Source organism: Achroia grisella, unplaced genomic scaffold, assembly GCF_030625045.1.
Source record: "Achroia grisella isolate CSIRO2021 unplaced genomic scaffold, CSIRO_AGI_Agris_v1 utg782, whole genome shotgun sequence".
Classification (NCBI taxonomy): Eukaryota; Metazoa; Arthropoda; class Insecta; order Lepidoptera; family Pyralidae; genus Achroia; species Achroia grisella.
Window position 1 is genome coordinate 1,745,210 of NW_026713022.1, and position 22,754 is coordinate 1,767,963.

Here is a 22,754-nt window from a genome sequence, read left to right on the forward strand (position 1 = left end):
GAAAAAATATTATTGAACATTCTGATCATAACGGAAGCCAAAAACTGGCAAAATGTTTTTGACAAATGCTAACTAAAACAGTGAAATAAATATGAATGAGAATGAATGAGTGAACAAATGCTGAGCTTATTGGTCAGAATCTGGGTATTACATTGTAAGTTTAGCAATTTATACATGTAATAATACACACTGTTACGAATTTTCATCCAAGAAAAAATATTATCTGAACATTATGAACATAACAGTATTATAAGTGAATATAGCCAAAATCCGTACATAAATAATTGTCAAAACTTAATGTATTTTATATTGTAATATTTTGATACAGAGAGACGTTTAAATTTTATTACTAGTTTTCATTAACTTATGAGTAGCATTGGTTTTCACTAATTGTGGTATAGTTATTTCGAATACCACGGATACAAAGTCGGAGGCTTAGCTAGTACAACATACTCATTAATCAGAGTATACCCTTCCTTCTCTTTCACAATTATTTACATCTTCCAAAACAGGCTATATACTTCAAATTATTATTCTGTATTTAACAGTCTCTACGAGGTTAGAATACCATCAGTAATTGAAGAAATTCGATATAGTTCATTATCCAATTTACAAGGACCGCAGTTTAAATGATATTGACAAATAAAACCTTGAACCAGCGTACACACGACAGTTTAGAGGTTTTATTAGCTGAATCTATTATTCAACGAACTGCCAAAGGAAGAGAATCACAATGTGTAGTTGTGATTTTTGTACTTACGTAGACAATGTGATTGCTTCTAAAAATTTGTACTGATTTCGATGTTTTATTTGAAATTTCTATGATTTACTACTATAAATTAAGGCAAAAATTGAAGGCAGTAGATGTTGTAAAAGTAATTTGACGTATATTTTCATTCTAAAATTATTTATAACATAGGTCCTGTACCTATATATTTCAAGAAGCAATTATATACTCGTATTAATTTCTAAAGTCAAGGTACAGGATTGAGGTCGTTTTCCCATTTTAACATTGGTAAAACCATTAAAATACTACTATAAACTTCATAAATTGTTTCCATTTCCATTAAGTAATCATAAAAATTGGAATATAGTGGTAATACTTTGAAAGTTATTGAACGTTTTTCCCTCGACGATAGTATTAGGTACGGTTTCGGGTCCTCACAGCCTTTTAGGCTAGTTAAATATTCAACAGGCTTTAGTTTTGCGAATTGATTTTATATAAATATTTGCAGTTTGATTTGAATTTCAATAATAGATATTATTAAAATTGAATATAAATAACATAACACGGGTGGCTACGTCGTTTTTATTTATATCATTATTTCTTTATTTTAATCTAAATTCTATTGAAGCAATCGATAGCAAGAAATAACGGAATTTACACTGTTTTCAAATTTATTCAATTTGATACTCTTTACTATTGTATAACTTATATCTTTTTAATACTATATACGCGAAAGTTTATGAGTATGTATGGATCTTTGTTATTCTTTCACGCAAAAACTTCTCAACAGATTTTGATGAAACTTTACAGTAATAAAGCTCATACATCAGAATAACATATAGGCTATAAATATCATGCGAGTGAAGTGAGTGGGCACAGATAGTACTACACAAACAGGATATTAATAGCGATAATATTATTTGCACCATCGAGAACAAATAAGAAAGTTAATATAATACCATAATAAAATGCTTTTATATAAAGTGTACAATCATCGGTAGCTGCCAAGTTAATATAAAGTTTTTATACGTTTTTATCAAAGAAACTAAAGGTTTTATTAAGTAAACGCATAATTTTTTGTTACAAAAGTCATCGCTAAATAACTGTATGTGAAACTCATATTAAGGTCACAGCATCTCAAAAACGTACAGAGTACAGATCTTGCCAAACGTACTTCAGTCTATTGTTACTCGAATCCTAGGGTGGAGAACACATTAGGCAAATTACAGGATAAGTAAAAGGCATGACATCTTAGTCCTCTGCAATGGCCATATCTGAATACCAGGTACATGATTACGTGATGTTCGTAGTGTGTTCATGTACAGTTACAATTTATTATTGACGGTGGTTAAGCGATTAGCACACCGCTTTACTTCCAATGGTTTGGGTTCGATTCCTCGCATGATGCAAACATTAGTATTAATGATTATATGAATAATTCATATAATATTAATATACATATATCTTAAAAAAATCGCTTATCGCGTATGTATACATAATTTTTTTGACACGCATTCAATGTATCAACATTATCTATTTTCTATAAACATAAAAGAGACCGGCCAACTCGGAATGTCACACATTCTAATTAAAAAATTAATACAATATAGCTTAACAACATATCAAAATTAAAAAATGAAAAGGGAAAATAAATATGGATTTGTAACTTTTTTTATTTTTTTTTTATTAGTGATACGTTCTGCTCGCAATTAAGATAGAGCCCTTTTTAAATATTTGAAAGAAAAAGTTATAATAATTTTAGTACGTGTATTGCAAAATACATATGTATCTAAGGTCACAAATATAATAATGAAAAATTTAAACAGTGCTATCTAGTCCCAATCTATGAAGACATAGTCAATGTCTTTATAGTATGGGACTAGATGGCGCTGTTTGGACTGCTAAACAATAGATTATTTTTTTGTAACTACATACATAATACAAATAGGAAATATGCATACCAATGTAAATAATAATAACAATAGAATAATCATACTCGAATTTATATCGTGCAAGAATCAAATCCGCGAACATCGGAATTAAGATGAGCTAAACCGCTAGACTATAGACGGTGCAGGAAGAGTAAAATACGTGTATCTAACAAAAAAGTATATATCTGGCATACACTACATATTTAAACTACATGAAAATTAATTTTTGTTTAAAGCGATAGGTGGCGCTGAAATTTTAAAATCAGTTCAACATTCAATACAAACTCTACGTAAAATAATTGGTACCAAAATAAATCACACTCATATCCAAGGAAGAAAGCAAGGAATATTAGTTTAATATTCAATTTATGTTTATTCCTATTATAATAACACGAACACTGTCATTTACCATTTTCTTACACAACGACATTGTCTAGACTAGGGAATTAGTAAGCACATTTATTCTAGATGCTCTATCATAGAGCACTTAACTACTACTTAGTATCTGTTTTAGTTTACAGTTTAATCACGAGATGGCGCTATTCCAAACTTTTTTTTAATCGTTAAGTTCAATGCTTTTTAATCTGTGAGTCAGGTGAAGCCTTATTCGAAATGACTGATAAAAATATGCACAAATGTTTGTAGCTACTTTTGAACGTTTTCTATAGATTTTTTTTTTAATATCTTAGCACCAATAATTTTATGAAAAATAAATTATATATTTAGTCACTTTGCATTAGCCATGGTCATAAGCTTACTATAAAATTATCGTCTTAAGACACCTAATATTAAAAAAAAGTATATCTTGATATTATTGTATACAGTACAGCTACAATAAAATAATGCAATATGATTGAAGGTTGAACTAATAGAATTTTTGCCACATTGTACCACATTTGTAGAATTTTTTACCTATAAGTAGGTTCATCCACCTACTTACTGGTAAAAAATTCTACAAATGTGATACAATGTGCTTTTGAGATTCTAAAATTTAAATGCATCTTTTTTGATTAAATCTATCAATCATTAATATTTTATTCATCTCTGCCTATAAATGTGTATAGTAGTAATAAACGGGTAGTGTTTTCGATTGGATGCATCGAAAACACTACCCGTTTATTACTGAAAGAGTGAATATCACAGGCGTATTTCATCAGTGTGGCAAAGACTAAATTGATCTCATTAGAAATTGCTTCCGATTGGATGCAACTGAATCGAATAGGGATCAAATCGAAATCGCGCCAAATAGATTACATGGATTTGATGTAATTTGCTCTTTGGTAGAATTAGCGAAGGTTTATTTCACAGTTAAATAGTTTATTGACATTTCTGTATCTATTGTGTTTAACCGGGATGGATTATGGACTTTTTTTTATAAAAATGGAATGGTACACCCATCTGTGCTATCAATTTACACTGGCGGGGCACCAGTGGAAGATGATAACATGAGCATGAGGTCAGATCAGTTAGCCCATCATGGCAAATTGACCAAGAATTCATCACGATGGTTTCCAGGGGGACCCGCGTTGAGGTCAACATGATTGAGAAATTGCTAGTAATGTACCATACATTACTAGCAATGGCAAGTAATCCACATTACTAACAATATCCTTCCCCCTATGTACAAAGTTGTACGAACCTATTTAAGCTATCAAGCACTTTATAAGCTACTTTTTGGTATATGCCTGTGATGTGGGAATGAAATTTCAAGGTTGGCCAGTCTTACGGCATGACAAAGGTGTTATGTCTTAGACATAACAGCTCATTACACAGCACAACATTCTCTAAAATTGCAAGTCCAACTGACCACTCCTCTGAATCTTACCAAATCGACGTGTAAGTAGAAGTGATGTATAGTGGTACTGTACATCACATGATTTCTACTTCGTCAGATCGTCAACTCATTTCGCATTCCAGTCAGACATAAAAAGAATGATTTTGAGTTATAATTATGTCACCTTTGTCCTGTGATTCGGTTTAAATTAATTTATTGAAAATAAAATCTATGTATCTGCAAGTTCCATAATCCTTTACTTTATTTCTAACCTTAGCATCTCAATGACTCACCCTAATACCGCGAAATTCTCACGTTGTGTTCATTACATTTATTTTTAAGTACTCTGTATTCCCTAAAACATAATTCTGTTGCTCGGCACGTGCATGAACTTTTTCTAAGAAATATTAAAAATCCCTTAATTCAGGACCGAAAAAAATTACAAACTAAGTTGAATTACTCTAGATATAACCAAACTTTTGATAATAAACATCAACTTTTAGTTATATTCACAAAGAGTTAAATAAGTACTTAAACTATTATAGTTACTAGTATAACTTAGGTTGTCCATAATCATTTTTCAGTAATTAATGAATATTTTGGTATTCGTTAAGTTTGTTAGTTGATTTTTCAAACTTTTTACAGTGAATGCTAGCAGTGTCTGATTTAATATATATTTCTTCTCCTTGGACCCAAAGACATATTCGTGAGGAGTAATTAAACGAAGATCATTGTGGGAAGGTACTTTACTGACCCCTAAACTTACATGATTCTGTTTATATTGTACTTTACCAAACACGTATTTAGTACTACCAAACTGAAATTTTTATTTATATTGAATGTAAACGAAAAAATCTTGGAAACTACCATCTACTAATATTAAGGTAGGCATCGACATAACAAAGTAACAAATAAACTTGTCAAAACATATATCGGCGAGCAATGAATTTAGTAAAGCCGACGTGGAAATGTTATCACAACCGTCACTCGCAGCTTAAATTCATCTCTCGCAAATCTTCCTAGCAATATGAGAGTTCTAACACAATGACATAAGTGTGTTTATCGCTGGACACCTGTGACAAGGTGGGATAATTCTCTGACGTCACAGCCATTTACTCCTCTCTCAATAATCCCTTCGCTACGTATTAAGTAAACCTTTAGCTCGCTACGTATCAACGCAGTAACTCGCTTAATTTTAGTAGCTGGAGTTACAGTCAAAATTCGACGTTCAAATTTATAATTGGCTGCACAGCTTCAAAACACGACGCACAACAACATCTTTATTTAATAATTCCAGCCAAAGAAATATACTAATCTGTTGGTAGATTTTTACACTACATATTCATAATTCAAACGCTCCATTATCTGTTTATATTATTGTTTTGACATACCTTTTCTTGTATTTCATAAACTACTAATAACAAATAAGTTGAAGGTAAGTGGTAACCGTCGTTACGTCGTAACCAGCACCCAGGACATTACATCATCTTATGAGGCCTGTGATATTACCCACGCGTTACCGTTGCGGAGAACTAAGATATGCCTCTTATCCTATAATTTCACTACACCATAGTGTAGTACTCACCCTTCAACTGAAACAAATCATCATCTTCTTACAAAGGCAGCTACTGCAGTAGAGTAGGCAGTGGTATCCATGCAAATAACTTCGTACAATGTTAAAATTATAATTAAATATTATTTCGTTTATTTATTTAATCATTTTACGTAACAAATCTTAATTTAAATAAAATACTATAAATTTCTAAGGTACACTGTATGCTGGCGGAATATTGTTATGTTTAAATTATTATAATAATAAAATAAAAAATGGTTAGAATTTATTGCACACTGAATTTAATAGTGACGCCACAGAATGTTAAAGAAGTGAAAAAATTTAAAAAACAACATCGGTATTCCACGCGTAACGCTCAAATTTTTAATTTTATAATTTTATTTTTAAATGTATTTGCGATCGCAAACATTGTTTGAGGTATTCACATAGTATATGAATATTATGTATCGTTATAACACACACAACCAACATCCACTTATCGATGATCCTGTTATAGCGCCATTTTCGTTTATGCCAACTCATGTCAGAATTTGAACACCTTTTTTCTTACTCAAATGTGTGATGACAACATGGCAAATAATGTAAACATGACGTGATTCAATTTAAATTGGCATGTATTTTGGAATTTGTAGCATTCGATGTAACAATTAACTTAAATACTTAATAATAAACTAATGTATTTATTTACTTGTTATTTTATAATTATTTGTAGAAAAAAACATCTATTCAAAAAGTGCTACACACAAGTTTCTTGCTCACTCTTCTTGTGATGAATCTGTGTTCAAAATGAGTGGTAGAACCAAAAATATGACTATTCAAAAGAGCTTGTATTGAGTTTAATTGAATAAAGATTATATTTCTATTACTGAAGTATATATATATATATATATATATATATATATATATATATATATATATATATATATATATATATATATTACTTGCATAATGCATATATCTACAAACTAATATTAAAAATGTTAGTTAATTATTAGTTTATAGATATAGAAACTAATCTTAAACTATTATTTAGTACTCGCCACAAAGCATGCATCTTTCGTCGAAATAAATCTGCGATCAAAGGTTATAAAATGGTCCAAAAAAATGTATATATAAAGATTAGTAACATTGGACTAATGTTACTGTTACTAATCTTTCTAATTACTCGTACACTGATTAATAATCTAGGTACTATGAATGATACACCTCATATATATATATATATATATTTTTGGACAATCCTATAACCATTGATTTCAGATTTATTTCGGCGAATGCATGCAGTGGCGAGTACTTACAGCGCGATTTATGCTTACGTATTTCTTAACATTTAATTCCTTGCCGGAAGAGATTACTATGCATTCAGCCTAACAGCAACTCTAGTGACTCTAACTACAGCTTGGTCAGTCTTACTTCGATCCACATCAAGTAACTGGGGGCCGAGACCGATCGATGTGAGAATGGGCGAGAATTACCCAGGTACTGCGTGGTATATAGCGAGCACGAGTGTGAAGAAGGTCATCGTCTCCGCCGGCGGGGACTATGTCTTGTATTTAATATAGCTAGGCGCTGGTGTGGAAATAATCCTTCAGTATATTTACTATTTAATGTTGAAGCAGGACTGTTCATAAATATATGTCGTACGAGCTAATTGTAGGAGAACTGTATTTGTGTTTTTAATAAAATTTAAAAGATTCAGGAATAATATAAATAATTTTATGTATATGTTACATACTGTGAGTCCAATGATGTAAGACGATAGGTGTATATAAAAAAATGGATACACAAAACTATGTATTTTGCAATGTAATTGAAATGGCAAACAAGTTGACGCCCCACCTGATGGTAAGTGACAATCGTCGGTCTACTTAAACAACACTACGGACATTACCCCTCATGCGTTACCATTCCGAAGGCCTAATATTGTGTCTCCGTGTACACTGTAATATCACTGCCTAATCTCAGCCGAATCATATCATACAAAGCAGTAGCGCCTGAAATAGATAGATAGATAGAATATACTTTATTTGTAACACACAGTAAAGAAAAAGGCATAAACAATATAATAAAGGACATGTATAGTTACAATAAGGCGGTGAAATAGGTGAGAGACAAAGGTGCTCACGCAGACAACTTATAACTTGAGACTTTCCACTTACACCCAAAAATCCTTCCGACTTAATATTTTCCTCAATTCGAAAGAACTTGTATACATTGCTGCTATCCTAAAGATACCTCAATATGTGACATAATACATGAAATGAAACATCGTGGAATGTGTCAAAGGCATTATACTCAATCACATTCCGTATTGATTATAGTCACACAGTTACAAAGACAATCACGGTAAATTAACCTCTAATAACTTGCAACGTTGCAATTCGCATTCTGAGATCGTCGGACTAGATGGTGGTATTAAGGAATGCCTTGTAATCCAGAGTTGCCACAGCCTCTCAGACTTGTGTACAAATCTAGGCAACTTGACATCTATTCCAAGCGAAATAAAGATTAAATTTCAAATCAGAATTTATACTGAAGAATGTTCTTTGTGTTCCTGTCATGTCATTTCTAATGAAATTGCTAGCTTCATGTTATGCGAAATACGTATGAGGGATTGTTTTGTTAGATTTTCAGTTGAGTTTATTAACAACTTTCCGTCGCGACGCGTCTGTGTTGGTATATTTGTAAATGTTTTTAACCCTTAACATAGACACGTTACATAATATCGTCAGAGAATTAATACCTTAAATGTAATAATATTTAAAAAACTCTGCTTTTAATAGAAGTTGATTTTGTTAAGGGGAAAGTAAACTTCGAAACTATTGTATTAATTAGTAAAATTATTACACTGTTTGAATGGAATATATTGCAAAATTCCTATAATTCTAAGTTATAATAGATATATTGTCTGTTCTTTGAAAATATAAAACTAAGTATTCTTGATTTTGAATGTATTAATACCATTTGTATTATTCATGTTGTCTAAAAATAAATTAAATTGATTATTTATTGCATTGAAAGTAGTTATTATACAGATGGAGTCATACATATTGATGATACTGTTTATTCGACATGTAAAAATTTTTTTTTTAATATTCATATTAATTATTGTCAATATTTTTTATCATATTGATAATAACAATTCATACAACGTCATCCATTTTGCATTTGTAGCATTCATCCATCTGATAAATTAACAATTTTTGTTTAATTTATACAACTAAGTATACACAAGATTATTATAATTGATGTGCACTTTTTACTAGTTATAATGTTGTGGTAATAATTTAACTACCTACTTCTATTATTAATTAGTCTCTGTACTTTTTCTTATAATTCATTAATGTTTTGTTTAGTGTCTTTTGTGATAAGTAATGAACAACAACACCGTAACATTAAACGTGACATCGTATGCAGGAAATTTCGTTCCAAAACTTCCGAAATGCGTTTTCTGGTAGATCCGTGCACCATCATAATAATATGTCTTTATAGCTACAACGGATCTGTATATCAATTTTATGACTGTTACGTTTAACCTATATGACAAATAAATAAATAAATTAAATTTTATACAATATAATAAATTATTAATATTAACAGTATTCCCTACCAGCAAACCTTAGGGAGTGCAGAGATACTCGAAGCCGATTTAGTTTTCTAAATAAAATTATATAAATATAAAAGTATACATGTACATAATAATTCATATTACTATTAAGTCATTCAAGATTAATTTGAAAATATATCTCATTTGGGATAAGTCGGCCAATGTACAATATATTACTTAAGATCCTTAAGATCTTTGTATCCTTTTTATTAAATTCAAATACAATGATATATGACAAACAAATAACTATTGTATATTTAAACATCATTGTATTGCCTTTATATGCCATAGTTTATTGTTATGTAATTTAAATGACATAGCAAACTCACAAGAAGAGTTTCTACTGTCGTCTATATATAATAATCACAGTGCTCTGTGCTGGATACAGTTTTTTCGAGTGGCCTACGTAAAGTTTGCTGTCGCTTCTATAGTGTATATGAAAATTACTACAAAAATAATTTTATTATGATAAGGCGATGCCTCTTATATGTAGTCATTACTTTATACTGTCATATTTCCGTACTAATTTCACTAAATTCACCTGTCTAAACATAACATAGTTTACAAAGCAAGATGCTTGCCAGCATGAACAGGTAAGGCAGATGCACTCGTCTTTATGTAATACAAAGTGAACCTCGGTAAAGTTTCAGCATATAAATCCAGTCACATTGCCTTTATCATGTACATAAAGTGTCAAAATGTACTATAAAATAAGAATATCGATGACTAGCTGAAAACCAGAGGTATGTACATATAGAACATTTCAATGCCTATATGTATTTTGTGTTGTTTATATTCTAACTGAAGAGCACTGATTTACTTATTTTTTCTTTCTATCACTGATTTAATTATCTAGTTGACCCTCACAACTTCATTTGCGACAAATTTCGCCAGTTTTTGTTATATATTTCATTCGGCTTGTATTGGTTGTAACGTGAGGTTATACGCCATATGAAACTGACATAACATAACTTACTACTGGTAAAAGAAATTTCAAAATCGGTTCAGTAGATCCAAAGATACAATCTCACAAACTTATTATACAATCATACAATCTTACTTATCTTACTTATCATACAATCTCACAAACTTTACCTCTTTATAATATTAGTGTAGTAAATCAAATATGCTATATTCGCTATGGGTGTATTTGATGACATGTATTGTTAACGTATATCCGTTTAAGACACACAATCACGAATTTGGCATATCCTCGTGTAGCAATATCAAACATTTCTCGCAGCTGTAAAATCATTGCGAATTTCTGACGAGAATTTAATATCCGCAGTCGACACTGCTCCACAACTGAGCAACATATCAATATAACATATCTTTATATAATATGTTACGGTGTGAATAGTGATATTTTACAGTAAAATTAGGGGATACTTGTCGGGAATTTCATATCGCAAGAGCACTGCTAGTGACAGAGGTATCAGGTATATTCAGTATAATTACCAGATACTTTACTTGTATATAATTTTATGGCCTCGGTGGTGTAGCGGTTTAGCACACCGCTTTACATCTGACGGTCGTAGTTCGATTCCTCGAACGGTGCAGACATTTGTAATCTTGAGTATATTTTTTTGTATTGGTCTGGGTATTTTCTACGTATATTAAGTATTCTTTAACAAAAAAAAATATCTAAGTATCAGTCGTCCATACACATAATAAAAGATCTGCTTACCGTGGGACTAATTGATGCCGTGTCAATTGTCCAGGGGTAATATATTTATATTTCTATTATTATTATAGACATTATTAGTTATATCAATAATAATAATTTTCTTCTGAATAGTATCAACACCGACACATGATAACGTGATGTCGCAGTGCTAGTAGTGTATATTTATATATGTCAGCTAGTTTGTCATTCCAATGTAAATAAAAAACCATACTAACCAAAATATAACCGGGAAAACCAACTTTAAACTTTTTTAAGTTATTTTTCGGGAATCTGTTTTGTTTCTAAGTGGGATATTTTTATTACTATCTAAACCCGCAACTTCGTACCTGAATAACTTTTTTGTTTATAAACCGATTGGAAATTTATTCCAATCAAATACACAATTTTAAATGAAACTTTTCACAGCATATTAATGGAAACCGCAACTGAATCAATAGTACTGTTTTTAGTTCACTATTCCAGGCCTCGGTGGTCTAGTGGTTTAGCACACTGCTTTACTCTTGGTCATTGATTCGATTCCTCGCAGGGTACAAACATTTCTATTCATGAGTCTGATTGTTTGTATCAGTCTAGGTATTTTCTATGTCTAAATTGCAAATATATATAGCATATATATTTTCAAAAAAAATTCTAAGTATTTACACCTATAACACAAGTTCTCCGTAGCTTGGGACCAAATGGTATTCTGTGAATTGTTCAAAGATATTATGATTATAGTATTCGCATAAGACTCAATTAAGCGAACAAAACACATCAAACCATTACAAAGGAAAGATTAAAATAAAACTCTTTACTTATGGCAATCTAATTTACCTACATCTCTTATATATATTACTAGCTACTCGCCCCGGCTATGCACGGGTGTACATGTATTATATATATAAATCTTCCTCTTGAATCACTCTATCTATTAAAAAAAATCCGTTGAGTAGTTTTAAATATTTAAGCATACATAGGGACGGACAGACTTTGCGACTTTGTTTTATACTATGTAATGATAGTAATAAATATGAATTACAAATATGTTAACAATCCATACTTGATAGGTATAAGTAACAACCGTATAAAATAATACCGGATTAAAAAAAACAAACCCTACCATCCATTCATTATCCCTTTCATTCGCTTTCACACCCTGAGAAATAAAATAGTCTGATTCTATCATATTTTGAATCTTTTATATGACCATTACTATATTTAATAATATATCTAATATCTTATATTTGCTGTAATAATATTCTTCTCAACATTTATGTAAGATTTTATGTACATTTTATCTTTAGACAGTATATTTTCGAAGTCTATAACTTGCGAACGTTTAGGTTTTCTATATATATCCATAATAGAAACAATTTTAGTATAAGATTGCATAATATTATAATGTACTTTACTATTGAATATACCTCGTAAGCTCGCAAGTACATTAGTCTGTATTTCGCGGAAACCTAGATATGATGTACAGGAAAAGCACATAGCCGACAGCTCGTCCCGGGACTACATAGCCTGCGTATTGATTTTTACAATTTACATAGACAGGTATATAGCCGTTTTATAGCATGAACTGTCCGGAAAACGATGAACGCGTATTTTTCGCCGGTCATTGACTAGTCGTGATTGTAGTAGGTATGTGTGTTAACCATTACCTATAAAACAAAGGAATGCTAATAAAATGATAATCATAGACACTCTTTACAGACAAAGCTTTACTCTTGAACGGTCCAATGGAAAGCTAAATTGTCATTCAATTTAGGTTTATTAATTGTCTTAATTATGACTTATACATCGTTGCTATGACAACTGTTTATAACTATAATAGGATTAGACTTCATGTACATCTAATGCAAGTTGCAACTCAAGTCTTTGTTTAGGTAAATCTATAGACGTCTTAATTACTTGATGTCGGCACCTTGAGATGAAACATGTGAATTCACCTGAGCTGAGCACGGCAGATGCGACACAGCTGCCGTCCGGGGCAGTGCTCTCACCCCGCGCTCCGCGCCCCTAAACGACCCGCGCAATCGCGGCTAACAGTTTTATTTCCCCGAATAAACTTTATCAAACAAAGCGTGTGTGCCCCACGCCCTGCATCTGCTCGCCCAGCTGTTCCTACTGCAGCTGGCAGCTCCGTCTCGCTCTAACGCGCGCGCCGCCGCACCGTGCAACTGCGACGGACTGTACCCGGTGTAATCGCATCGAGGCCCTTCAATTCCCTGTGCACAGTCCATTCGCAGTCTGAAGCGCGACGCCGACAGACAAAGTGGTAATGAAAAATAAACGGGAACGCGAGGCGGATAACGCCAACCGGCGCGTGAGGCGACAACGGCGCCGCAAGCGTTCACACAGCGAGCCTGCTAATGATCCTGACAATTTAGAGAAGCGGCAAGCTCTGAAGCGTCTTTTTGGCAGAATTTGTTCTGTGGAGATGGACAACCAACGCGAACCATTAAATGAAGAATTCGACTTCAGTGATTATGACAACGAAACTGATGAAAACATCGATCCCCTGCTTGACTCTGTGCCTGTCGATATGGATCCGGAGATGCTGGGGTTTCTTGTGTGCGCCCAGGAGACACTGCGATTTCTGCATATGCGTGGCATATCCATTCAACATCCAGTTTTTGCTAAGCTGCGCTTACGCCTGCTGCGCGGAATTGGCGAAATGGCGGTGGCCTGAGCCTTGCTCGGCCCAGAGCCCTCAAGACCCTAAAATACCTTTGTACCTGACCTCCTCCCAACCTGTCGAGCTACTATTTCCCAATGGTGTTTTCCCTTTGTGTAAAGTGTTCCCTATTCACGAAAATTCTCGTACCTTTCCTTCGGGCTCTGGATAATTCTTACTGTGTACTGTGTAAGGTTGAGTGTTGCGTATCAAAGCAACAGGTGGCCCGTGGAGGCATTCTAGTCACTATCTAGTCAGTTTATGAAGTATATTTGTCAAGCAAATTACTTTATTGGTGTAATGAATAATCAAATAAATGTTTAAAGTAAATAACCGATTGTCTGTTATTTTTCCTCCTTGCTAACCCGTACACTACTATTAAAATAAAGTAGACAGTTTACTTTTTAAAATTATTATTCACCACTTTTATATTTGAATCTGTGGGGTAATTTTATATTTTAAATATTAATTTTATATGCCTCAGGTGCAAATTATGCCTATAAGCGAGGGTTACTATTATTTGCCTTGGTTTTAGGAATTTTTAATACTTCCTTACGACACTAGTATAAAGAATTATGGTATAATATTCAATCACAATAGAATTTTAATAATTCATCAATATAATAGTATAGGCAGGTATGTGGAGTAGTTTTAAAGAATGTTTAATACCAACTTATAGTTAAAGTTTAATATGAAAAAGTACAAAACTATATTACTCTTTCATATATGCTTGTACTCGCAACTGTACTAATTTTGTCATTAATATTTTAAATTATGTCACTACCACAAACACAGTAAATTACGTATAATTCCGTCACAATACTCGACCTCATAAATTCCTATTATTAATTAGGACTATTTATGGTTATCAAGTTTCAAACTCCACTACATATATTACAAATTACAATACACAATTAAAGCAATAATATGTAAAAACATTAATTAAATAAAAAAAATGTATAAACTCATTTGTAATTTATACGAAACAAAATTAAAGCTGTTTTAACGTAATTAATGTTGTCATCATTAGTCATCATTTTTATTTAATACTAAATAGAAATGTACTAACGTTACTATGAAAATTCTTTATGCAGACTTGCACAAAGCCTACCTTACTTTTTTCATATTTCAACACCCCGCTTTCATTCACAAACCATAGTTCTCTTTATGGTGAATGATTCTGTACACAGGAAAAAGAATGGAGTTGCAATTTTTATCTGCTTTGTATATTTCGCTTCCGCGAATATACGTGTTTTTATGTCAGTATCTGAATATTAATTACTAACATATTATTTTTAATGTATATGATTGTATAAGTATAATCTAACTAACAGCAGTAGTAGAAGAAATTAACAAATACCATTAGCTATTTCTTCATCAAACGCTTTTGTGTTAATATGTTGACTGTTATTGTACAATAGTAAAACAATAACATATAAATATTTAAGTAAAGTTGAGAATGCCTAACATGACAAGTAGTAACAAATTAATAGTAAAAACATATTATATTATTACTAATATTATTCAGCTTCTTGTTAATTAATAAAATCAGTTTTAAATTAACAGAAAATATTCTAAAAACTTCTCGAAGCAGACTTTTTACACAAACATCTATGTAGGTACTGTTTCCGTCCCACCTAATTCAGCCAAGCTGCTTGTTTGTAAGCTAATATCGATTATAAGATGAGAAGTGGCAGCGAAATTACAGGGTTTAGAGACATTAGTCATCCGGCAACGCGTGAGAGGAGTACAGCTTGTGTGTCAAGATGACGTAACGCCTAATAATATTGGTCATGTACATAAGCGAGGTTGCTACATACTAACTTAGGGAGCTTTCGGGTTATGTATAATACAACTAAATAAAAATAGATCAGACAATATACGAGCTTTATTTAGACATTTTAGTATACATTTCAGTTTAATAATGCTAATTTTGGAAAATTATATAAAAATAATATAAAACAAATCGTTCAAAAAGACATTTCTTTATGTCAGACAGATAAGAGAGCATACTTTTATATTCCAATGCAATTACTCTGTGTAGACACAAAAATAATAGTAGCTATATAATAATTAACTAATTCTAATACTAAATAATGGCACTAACAAAATAATTTCTATATATTTTACTAAGATTACAATTTATCAAAAAGACAAAAATGTGAAATTAAAACTGACTCTACCTATATACGTATATCTTTCTCTAAATAATATTTAAACCTAGACTAGACATAGCTTTGGTAATTAATTTTATCTCTACATAAAAATGTATTGTAGATAAAAAATATACTGATCCATCAATTTAAATGAATACTGTTCTTAATAATATTTCTAATATAATTCAAATTATTTCTACAGTATACAAAATTACACATCTCAACAGTTTCTTTGTTCGACATTTTTATATTTCTAAATATGCATCTACTACTTTATTTAATGTTTGAATTCAATTTCTCTTAGCTTCTATATAATACGTATAACGTGTTGTAGTTTACATTTTCAAGACGCTCTTTTTATATATTTTTATTATGAGGGCACGTTCCCAGCATCAGTATAATTTGATTTCCCCGAGCGCCGATGATGCTTATTTTGTAGTCTACATGAGTCTAACCCAAGACTTTCGTATTATAGTGGTAAGTAATCATACAACTATTTTATTATTATTAAAAAATGAACTTGCAATAATATATGTTATAACATGCTATAATAACATCGATTTAATCTAGTTTTATTAATAATAATAACAACTCATTATTGCGCACAGACAAACAAAGAACAATAGAAGTATACATTAAAAAAATGTTTTACAAAAGGCATTCTTATCGCTATTAACAATCTCTTCAGACGAGGGTTATAGAAATCTAGGTTATAAAGTTACATAAAGTACTTAACATTTCCAATTATTTTATAATTAGGAGATACTGCTCATTGACATTGCAATTAATAATTTCAAAAGTCTATAAATGAATGTAGTCAATATCTGCGCGCTGCGCACTGAATCTGCCAAATGAACTAGCCTTCATTAAAACTCAATATTTTCCACTCTCATAAACGCGGTGGCCAGCGTACTATGTTTTTACCTATTTTCAGCTACTGACATGGCATTTCTACAAACAACTTAATATATATTTTAGTGTATTTATAATAGAATTAGAAGTTCTTGACTATGGATCAGTCTTGGCAATTATACCAATTAAATGTTGTTTCTTCGAATAGGGATCACAATCACTAAATTCTCTTTAATTGCATTTACACAGCAATCTTTATTTTTGTTATCAAGTACAGTTTCATTTGAAAAAGTAAGGATTCAGTTAGTTCTTTGTTCTTTTTGTTCGAAACTACATTTCGAACTAATAATAATCAAAAATTTTGAATCCAATTTAACTCGTAAGTATGAATATATCTAATAGATTTTTTTATTTGAGTATTTTTAAAGAAATTCAGTTCAAGTATTTGTGTGCTTTTATTATATGCTTATAACACATACCCATCGTTTAAAAAAAAATAAGTAGCAATCATTATTTATACTAATTAACTATTTATAAATATTTGCCACAATAAATACGGATATAATTACAAAGTACAGAATATAAGCACCGTAATTCTTAGGAATGGCAACATATGAAGTACACTACGGGAGTAGAGTACTAGTTGATGTGATATCCGAGGTCCGGTTTATATGTACTATATAGGAGACGGTTGACATTCCTATTACATAAAAAAATATTATATCTTGTATACATATACGAACGTTTTTATATCCCCCAAAAATGTAAAAGAAATACAATACTTTCCTAACTAACACGTAGAATAATGACTTAATGTTTTGCTGAGACATCCATAAAACATTTCTTCTTATCTTTGGTAATTTTCATGGGTCATTGACACAACAAACTAACGTCAATCAGAATGATTGACATAAATATCTGTTTAGTTAGTATTATGTTTGACTAAGATTTGCAAATATTTAATAATAAATTTGTGAGTCGCTAAACAAAGGAATATTATATGAAAATATACATAACTTAAAGCAACTAATATAATGAGTTAAGCAGAGTTATTTATTTGTATATTTATGTCTTGTATAAACACAAATAAGTAAATAAAAATCCTATTTCATTAGTATAAAATTTAATTACACAAGTCATTGCAGATTTTCACTGTACTGACAATTCCTGCTGTGTCCATAGAGAGACTAGAAAACATAATTAGATTCGTTATTGTATGCGGAATTCCCTGTAACTAACCTACGAGTAGTAAATGACTAATGGTCTATTTCGTAATTGTATTTTTCAACATTCAAATTTGACGTACTTTTCAGTAACTTATATATATTAGACATACTTTAAATTACTAAATCATTTAGGCTCAATGACAAAACATTGACGAAATTTAATTCGGCTAGACACTGGGCTAAAACATATTTTACTATTACAATCAATTTCCCATGACTTCGTCCATGTAACTGCTAGTATGTTTAAATATAGTTTTTATTAAAATAAATATAATTATAAAATAAAAGTAGGTATATGTGTTTGAAAGTTCCGTAAAAACGATCCATATTATGTTACGGTTTCGATTTAAGTACTGTATACACTTTTATATCAATTTAGTGAAAAGCTTCAATTTTCTTTCTTTGCATAGATTACATGTATACTTTTTTAATTAAATTCAAATAAAAAAGGGTCAGAAATGTTAAAGTAATTATTAATTTAAAAGTTAAATAGTTTGCTTGATCCAGCAAGATCTCAGTCGATTAATTACTCGGGCTACGTAATTGCGATTAGAAGCCATGTCGTTCAATTAAAACCGAGTTTGCATTTCATTTAAGACACCGTCCCTATTAATAATCTTGATATTCCGATTTCCTATCAATTTCTTAATACATTTTATAGTTTTAATAGTGATATGTATAAAAAAACTACATAATATATATATATATATATATATATATATATGAGAGCAGAGCCAATTTAAAATAAAAGCCCATAAAATAAAATTATGAGCAATTCCTTCGTATATTCATTATTCTCCTACTTGAATGTAACAAAACATATAGCATAAGGACACCAATAAAAAATATTTTGTTATACATTTCGAATCGTGACTTCAATCCTTCACAAAGCCTTTAATTTGAATTATATTCTAGTTCTAAATGTACCCCAGTATTTGAACAAGTACTTGCTTTTTTCGTTTATTTAACGAGCAATATATTAATATACACAATTAGTAGAAATGTATAAATTCACAGATGTAAGGTAGTTAATTAGCTAAGTCCATTGGTAGAGTTAATATGTTGTCCTTCTAGATATTATTGTAGAAGTTAATACAATATAAGTACTGTTTATTACTGACAACAACTATATTATAACTCTTGTAATATCTAATCATACGAAGACCATAAAGACTATAGACGTAATTTTAGTAATTTAGAAAGAATTATCAGTAACGGCAACTAGGTACCTATTACTAGCAATGTAGGGCAGAACATTGTCAGTGGTGTCAGGCCGACCTGAAACCATTGTGAGCAATTTCAAGTGAGTTCGCTACGTTGACCTAAGTAGTCGGTTTTGTCTTTTTCCTTTACTCCCGCATCCGCCGTTGCTATCAGCCAGTACACCACAAAACTTTGGTATCTATTTCAGAATGATTTTCTTTTATTTTGCAAAAAGAGCGTCATTCTTTTATGTAATATCGAAAATGACACGTTCCTATTATATTCAAATTACAACTATATTAACTATCAATCTGTCTATATGTTATATTACTTCCTCTATAAGCGTACTCCATCACGAGTTTGTTGACCTCGTCCGTCGACAAGTTAGCCAACTGACCCTTACTTAGGATCGCCTTTATGAGAAGTCTGTGAAGCTCGTATGCCGATATTCTAGGTTTAGGTACGCCTTCTCCCTTGATGATTTCAGTGGTAGGATCTGGTATCATCCTAAAATTATACAAATTATTTTAAAAACATAATTTATTATCTATCTATACATAATAAGATTATAACAACTAAAAGTTTGTGAGTTTGGATGTTCATTGTAATCTCCGGTAATACTGAACCGATTTTGATAATTCTTTTTGTGTTAAATATGCCTTTTGCCAAATAAGGCTACAGGGTATATAAGACCAGGCTACAACTAATACGAGCGGTGCAGCTCCGCTCGTATTAGTTGTAGCCAATGTTACAAGCACAGGTAAAATGTGATGCAGACGAATATATATAGTCGTTGCTGTAAGATGGAATAGATAGAGAATTACTGCTGTAAGTATGTATATGTAAGGTTTAAAGTCGTCTGCGTTACATCAGGCTATTTCAGCTGCCAAGCAACTCGTATTTTAAGCTATGTTCTGGTCGAAAGTAGTGAAATTATAGGATATGAAGACATGATATCTTAGTCTTACAGGTTGATAACCAACGAATGGTGTCACGGACGTCATATCATGTCCGTGGTGTTGTACATATAGTATATAGGCGACGGTTAACACTTATCACTGTATAAGCCGTCAGATTATTTATGCCAAACAAGCTGATGGTCAGTTACATAAAAATAAGTAATTTGCAAAATGCATATCGGAAGTAAAGCGGTGTGACCTATAACACCTAGGACGTCAAATATTTATATATAAGTATATCTATAAGACTATATTATTATATGATAATCATATGACTGTATGTATATTCATATATGTATACAAACATTATGTACATAATATGGGAGTCATAATGTATTTGTTGAGGCCCGTAGTTCCTGACACTTCAGTTATCAGGTACGTCACTAGTATATTTGCTGCTTAATTACATAAAACAAACATTTATTTATTTATTCTTTTGTACACAAAAAATGCCATTAAAAATGCCTAACGGCATCCTCTACCAATCTATCGTCGGGTTGGTCAGAGATAGTAAGGTCGTGCAATTTAATAAGTAATATAGAACAATAAAATACATAAATGCAGAAAAAAATATACTATAAATAAAACAATTTTACGAATACGTAAGTTACATACGACCAATATAAATTAAAGCAAAGTGATGTGGGATGTGTCCATAACCAAAACACGGATTTCCAGTAGGTCCCTACATTGAATTAAAACGATATTATGCATTTTAATTGGAAGAACTGCTAACATAATACTCGCCGTTGCACACGTGGTACTGGAAATCCAATTAAAACATTCCTAATTAAATTGTTAACGCAGGACTTCATCGCTCTTAACCCCGCAGAGGGTTGATACGTTTTTATCCTGCCAATTCCAGATGGCACTAAGACACATAGATTACACTATTTTATTCACTCGTGTAAATACAAGGTAATGCACAAGAAATTACATTTACTTTTCTATATTAATTTATCTGGCGGCGGCTAAATTATTCTTTAGAATTTGATAGAGTACATAATATATAATAAAATTAAATATGCTCACATTGTGCCCGCATAAAATTTATAGCCTGTTATTCTGTATGTCTGTTATAGCTATATTATAATAAAGTTTCATTAAAACCCTTTCAGTAGTTTTGGGTGAAAGAGTAACAAACATCCAACCGTCCATTTTCACAAACACTCGCGTTTATAATATTAGTAAGATGTTAACAGGCTGTTTCAACTATATAACATTTTTTTTTCAATATATACATATATATGGTATATATATACTTGGATATTGGAAAAATATGTATGTTCTATAGGAACTTAAATCTATTTTATAGTGAGTTAAAATGAGTATGTTCCGCGTTATAGTTACTTATCCATTGTGCAATCTTTATGGTCAAATAATGACTTTAATCTATTATTTCCTTTCTTTCCCATTTAAATATTCTAACATTCAGTAGCGGGAAGTTTTCGCAAAGTTAAGAATAACTTAATTATGAACCAGATGGCGTAACAAAATTAATGTTTTATAGTAAATAGTGCTGCCAAGGCATATATTCCCGGGAAGATTAATTAACGTAACGGATCTGACTTTAATTTAGTGGTAATTTAATTACTTATGTAACAGACTTCACTCCAGGAATGTACAGTCAGCTTCGTAGATCAGATGACAGATTGATAATCAATATATTTGTAGAAGTAAAGTTTGCGACAATTAGTAGTTATAACTTAACACTGAAATTATACTCCCAGCGGGTATACTATTTTACATGAACCTTTATAAAAATATAAAAATTCTAACTAAGATATTAAATAAAGAAATAATTATAAAAAATAAAAACTAATAATTATTCTATGTTAGTTCTAATGTAAGTAAAAAATGGCAGATAAGCTTTATAAAACTGGACTATTATATAAAACCGGCTTACAGTAGTGATATATTCTGCTATCCAAATAATTCAAAATAATGATGTATCTTATTATTAAAAAAATAAGTTTATAATACTACGCATATTTTATTTATGCGTAGTATTTTTTTTTTTAACTTTATTCTAAATATTTATTCTAAATATATTATATTTTTGGTTTTGGCTTAGTAAATAGTAAATTTCTATCAGTTGTTTATTTGGTACTTACTAAAAATATGAGCTTCACTTTTTTTAAATGATGTAATTTAAAAAAAGTGAAGCTCATAATTTAATCTATTGTTTATTATTATCGAGATATTTAATATAATACATAGTTGTTTATATTATACTATTTCTGTGAAGCCTAAACAATATATTCAGGCAAATTCTACATTCATCAAAACATCACACAGCCAAAACTGTAGGTGCAGTAATATGAAAATTGATATTTTGGAGCTTTTATGTGTTCAAAAGAATGTTTAGTAAACTATTTATAATTAAAAATATACAAATAA

At 30.9% G+C, this 22,754-nt stretch overlaps 1 protein-coding gene across 1 annotated transcript; it reads left to right on the forward strand.

The window, feature by feature from the left end:
• Positions 1-13,306: 13,306 nt before the first annotated feature.
• LOC131851305 (uncharacterized) lies at positions 13,307-14,282 on the forward strand. Its single transcript, XM_059201791.1, has one exon. The coding sequence runs from the start codon at positions 13,563-13,565 to the stop codon at positions 13,971-13,973; it is 411 nt and encodes a 136-aa protein (XP_059057774.1). The 5' UTR covers positions 13,307-13,562; the 3' UTR covers positions 13,974-14,282.
• The last annotated feature ends 8,472 nt before the right edge of the window (positions 14,283-22,754 follow it).

Coding starts and splice junctions, on each gene's coding strand:
- LOC131851305 (XM_059201791.1), top strand. CDS start 13,563: ATGAAAAATAAACGGGAACGCGAGGCGGATAACGCCAACCGGCGCGTG.